This window comes from Dermochelys coriacea, chromosome 10 (genome assembly GCF_009764565.3).
Source record: "Dermochelys coriacea isolate rDerCor1 chromosome 10, rDerCor1.pri.v4, whole genome shotgun sequence".
In the NCBI taxonomy this organism is placed as follows: Eukaryota; Metazoa; Chordata; order Testudines; family Dermochelyidae; genus Dermochelys; species Dermochelys coriacea.
The window spans coordinates 54467251-54472455 of record NC_050077.1 but is presented as its reverse complement, the minus strand read 5'-3'; the positions used below and the strand labels follow the sequence as shown (position 1 = coordinate 54472455).

At 48.9% G+C, this 5205-nt stretch overlaps 1 protein-coding gene across 1 annotated transcript; it reads left to right on the top strand.

Moving 5' to 3' along the window:
* Positions 1 to 1429: 1429 nt before the first annotated feature.
* FOXB1 (forkhead box B1) lies at positions 1430 to 4976 on the top strand. Its single transcript, XM_038419669.2, has 2 exons — positions 1430 to 1972; positions 2329 to 4976. Exon 2 carries the CDS (start codon positions 2353 to 2355, stop codon positions 3313 to 3315), a length of 963 nt encoding a protein of 320 aa, XP_038275597.1. The 5' UTR covers positions 1430 to 1972; positions 2329 to 2352; the 3' UTR covers positions 3316 to 4976.
* The last annotated feature ends 229 nt before the right edge of the window (positions 4977 to 5205 follow it).

Here is a 5205-nt window from a genome sequence, read left to right as displayed (position 1 = left end):
ACAGACTAACACGGCTGCTACTCTGAAACATGTAGTAATGAGCATCTCTCAGCAGGTCGCAGCGTGCAGACAGACAGACAGCAGGCGCTTCCCCCTCCCCCCTCACTTATTTTTGCTGAATTAAGAAGGTGACCATTTTCTTTTCTTCAAGTACTTCTGTTAATATTGAAAAACGTGCGCTTGCATCTCAAGCGGGCGCGCTCAGACTCCGCAACCATTTCAATATTAATGACATTATTTAATCTCCTAAATTCCTCGTGTTTAAGTTACGTTTTGGTGAGTTATTAACCAGCTCCGAACTGTGTGTGTGTGTGTGTGCGTTTTATACCACAAAGGATCTTTCTCACATAGCCCATGGCTCGCACCTCCTGTGTCCATCTTTTATCATGGCTCAGAGGTGACATACATTATAGACAACTTCCTTAACATATGACAGGCGCCTAGACATTTTTTGGGGGCTGAACCTGCAGCACTAATCTCCTGAGTTCGCCCATGGACTTCAATGCAACGGCATACCTGAGCAAAGTTTCCAGGATCGGGCCCTCAATAGAAGGGACCATGCAACATACTGTAACGGAGTTATTAAGATTTGAATAACACATTGTGTGTGTATATACATCCACATACACGTGTGTGTATAAACATATACGTGCACAATGCACACAGACATCAGCAATTATTTCTCTCTAAATGCACTTTTTCATTACAGAACACTTCGAGTTGTGCTAGCTTGGAGATTAAACCATATTTAACATGTTAACAAAGTAGATGGGATAAATAATCCAGTTCTTAAACAGTACTGCATACATTAGTGTGAAGGTATAATCTGATGTTTGCCTGGTTAGAACAGGAACTATGATTAAACATTGTTTTTACAGTCACAGCTGTTACTTGTATCGCCTGGGATCCAGTAAAATTGCCACAGGTCTGAAATCCAACTGAGAAGCAATTTACATAAATCAGACTCTCCAATATCTAAAATAACCCATGGTGTTTTCTTTTCAGTATGACCACAACTTTGCTAAGACCAAAACGTTGGTGGTAACAAGACAACTCATTTCTAAATTTCAGGGGAAGTAGCTCACAGAGTAATGAAAACTTCGACATGTTTGTTAAGTAAGACCCCAACACCGCATTTTCATCAGCCTAACCCTTTGAAAACCAGGCTTGGGCTCCGTTTGATTTGGCAAAAGAGAAAGTCTCTCGTTAAAGGAAAAAGCCTTGCCTTGAGTTAGCCAACAATACAAATCAGATAACAATGCAGAACAAACAGAATACCCCAGCCAAGCAATTTCCATGTCAAACATCCCACTGCTCAGCAGCTCCATTTGTAAGTGTGAATTGCAGACTAAGCTCCCTGGCAAAGTCCACAGAAAGGTTAGTGCATACCTTCGCACGCACACTGTTACTGGGTGCCATCACACTTCAATTCCGGTTGCTGAGCCTTTTCACCCCTCGCCTTGTCTTCAAATGGAAATGATTCCTATTGGCCCAAGGTGTCCATGTAAATAGGTGTAAATGAAACCAGATTATGCCTTTCTTTCAGCCCACCCTCCTCCCCCTCTCCCTCCTCCCAAGGCGATTGTCATATGATAGCAAAGAAGTGGCACATTAATGAAGCGCCTCTACAGGGGTCTTTTCTGCTCATGTCACCACATAAAACTATCAGATGGTTAGAGGAAGGACATGGAGGCAAGTACTTAGCTCATCTCGGCTGCAGAGAAGCAAGCGAGCCCCTGCTCCGTTCCAGGTGCCGCTGGGGGTGAAACAACCCGATCCCTGATTCCGCCTTCCGAGGAGAAGGGAGGGGAGCGAGAGGATTCCCACAGACCAGCCAGCTCCCTGCTTCCTCAGGACTAAAACTAAGCGGAGCGGCCGGAAAGGGAGCGTGAGAACCGGGAGGGATCGGAAAAGGAGATCAGACTCCCAGCTGCATCCCGGATGCGGACTGTCAACTTCCAGCAACTTTAAGGTGGGCATTGCTGGCGGGGAGGGTCCCCTCCCAGCCCCTTCTCTGCCCTGCTCCAGCGGGGTCCCCAGCCCCTTCTCTGCCCTGCTGCACGGGGTCCCCAGCCGGCGGAGAAACAGCTGAAGTAACTTAGCGGCTGAGCGCGGTGGCGAGCTCGGGAGAGGAGAAGCTCGCTTCCCCCCGTGGGGCTGGAGGGGTTTGGGTGTTCGTACCCCTGGGGGATCAATTCCGATCTGTCTCTTATTAGTGCCCCACACGCCTGCCCTTCCCTTGCCCCCCTCGCGCGCACCCCCCGCCCCCGGCCAGCTTTGAAGCGTAGCCCGCCTGCCCCCCAGCTTACCCCGCTCGCCCCTCCGCAGATCTCGGCGGGTCCCCCAGCGAAGATGCCTCGCCCGGGCAGGAACACGTACAGCGACCAGAAGCCGCCCTACTCCTACATCTCGCTGACGGCCATGGCCATCCAGAGCTCGCCGGAGAAGATGCTGCCCCTGAGCGAGATCTACAAGTTCATCATGGACCGGTTCCCCTACTACCGGGAGAACACGCAGCGCTGGCAGAACTCCCTGCGCCACAACCTCTCCTTCAACGACTGCTTCATCAAGATCCCGCGCCGGCCCGACCAGCCGGGCAAGGGCAGCTTCTGGGCGCTGCACCCGAGCTGCGGCGACATGTTCGAGAACGGCAGCTTCCTGCGGCGCCGCAAGCGCTTCAAGGTGCTCAAGTCCGACCACCTGGCCCCCAGCAAGCCGGCGGACGCGGCCCAGTACCTGCAGCAGCAGGCCAAGCTGCGGCTCAGCGCCCTGGCGGCCGGCGGCCCCCACCTGCCGCAGATGTCCACCTACAGCCTGGGGGTCTCCCAGCCCTCCGGCTTCAAGCACCCCTTCGCCATCGAGAACATCATCGCCCGCGAGTACAAGATGCCGGGCGGGCTGGCCTTCTCCGCCATGCAGCCCGTGCCGGCCGCCTACCCGCTCCCCAACCAGTTGACTACGGTGGGCAGCTCCATTGGCACCGGCTGGCCCCACATGTACAGCCCCGGCATGATAGACACGGCCGCCCCCATCTCCATGGCCAGCGGCGATTACAGTGCCTACGGGGTGCCCCTCAAGCCCCTGTGCCACGGGGGCCAGACTTTGCCAGCCATCCCCGTGCCCATCAAACCCACCCCGGCGGCGGTGCCGGCCCTGCCGGCCCTGCCAGCGCCCATCCCCACCATCCTCTCGAACTCGCCCCCCTCGCTCAGCCCGACCTCGTCCCAAACAGCCACCAGCCAAAGCAGCCCCGCGACGCCCAGCGAGACCCTGACCAGCCCCGCCTCGGCCCTGCACTCGGTAGCCGTGCACTGACACGGCCAGCCCGGCCCGGACGCTCCGCGGCTCGCTCCAAACTTTCCTCGGCCTTTTCTTGCTCCTCGAGAGGAGAGAAAACTGCCGGCGGGAACACTTGAGGTTTGCTATTCATGGGAGCGCTCTGGGGTTTGCCTCTCCGGCGTACCCTCCTTTAATGGCTCGAGCCCGGGGCGGTTCGGGGGGGGTGCGCCTTAACTTAGTTTTAAACCCTCGAAAAGCGTCTAGTTCCCCACCCCCCGCGTGTGTATAAAGTGCCGTTTGCTTCACTAGGTTTCCAAAGGTACTTAAGGCACCTTCCCCCCACTGAAATGAGTGCTGGAGAGTTAGCCAACCCCGGCACCGTTTGCCTCTTTTCCCTCCTTTGTCTGGGAAGAGCAACATTCTTCCACGGGACCTGTCTTAAAAACCATACAGAGTTTGAAGCGGTTGCAGATGGCTTCGTGAAGACAGTTCCTGTTTCCAGTTTCCAAGTGACAAATCAGCTGGATTTTGGAAACACTTAAAAGTTTCCTTTCCAATTTATTTTTTTACACAGAGCTTAAAGATTGCAGGATCTACCCGAACCCCTCGTGAATTACTTTTTAAAACGACACGTACTATATCTAGCTCAGATATCTATCTATCTCCATACCGATTACAGCATTACAATGAAAGTATTAAACAGGTCCCCATAACTTGAGAGATGGCCAGTTACCATCCAATGGCTGAAAAGTTCCACTGGCTTCCGCATAGTTTGTTCTGGGGAAGTTACACAGTGGATACAGATTTGTATACAAGAATGCGTATTAAGTACAAAAGGACAGGAAACCATGCAAATAGCAAGAGATCTGTTCACACTGAAAACGTATATTGTTTACAAAACTGCTGTTCTAATGTAAATACTGAACTTCAATCTGTCCTGTGAATCAAATGAGGTCCTTTTTTGCAGTACCTGTTGTCATATGGATGTTTAATTTTCAGGTGGAAGGGGAGGGGGAGTTAATTTGTCTGTTAACCTTCTAATTATGTCGATTTTTTAAAGCTATTTATTTATGGTTTAAGAAAAGAAAAATAAAAACAAATCCACTACCAAGCAGACAACCTAAGGTAGCTTATGTAAAGCTGCTCAAGTCACTGGTGAAGTATAGGGAAGTACCACAACAGGTTCAGACTATGGGAGGTATTTCTGTTTTCTGTTGGAACTTTTCAGACAAGCTGAAAGGGTGCTGGGGAACACTGTAAATGTCTGTGAATAGGAATGATTATCAAATGTGTAACATGCACTTTTGTTTGCTATATTCCTTTCTAGTTTTAGGTAGTTTGCTAGAAACCGAACTCTTGTGAACCGCTTAAGTTAAGACAAAAACAAAACGTTGTAGTGTTCATCGCAGCTGTAAAGAAATTCCTTTTTAACTTTTTTCCTTGTACAGAATGAGCATGACATTTTAAATATTGATGTTCTTGTTACCAGCATGCGTGTTTTAAGACAAAAGTGAAAAAAAAGAAAGTGTCTACGTTAAATTATGAACCTAGTCGTCCAAATACTATTTTCTCATTAAAATATGTAAATTCAGATTTACTTTCTTATTCGTCTTTTTGAAGAGTTTGTACCAGGAAAATAACAATATTAATTTAGGGGGAAATACAATATTTCAGTTTTTAAATTATCTACATACATTTGTCATAGGAGGAAGATAGTTATCTATAAATATAATTGTTTAATAAAATACAGTAGTTTTCTACATAAGATGGTCATTCTCAAATGACTACCAAATGGAAATCAAGCTACAGTTCATAGACTACACTAGTGTATATAACATATGTAATATATATAATGTGTGTGTACACATACAAACGTGCACTTTTCATACCTATATAGGTGTGTGCATTATATACCTATATACTAAG

What these genes read in the sequence shown, in the direction of transcription:
- FOXB1 (XM_038419669.2), top strand. Translation starts at nt 2,353, where the DNA reads ATGCCTCGCCCGGGCAGGAACACGTACAGCGACCAGAAGCCGCCCTAC.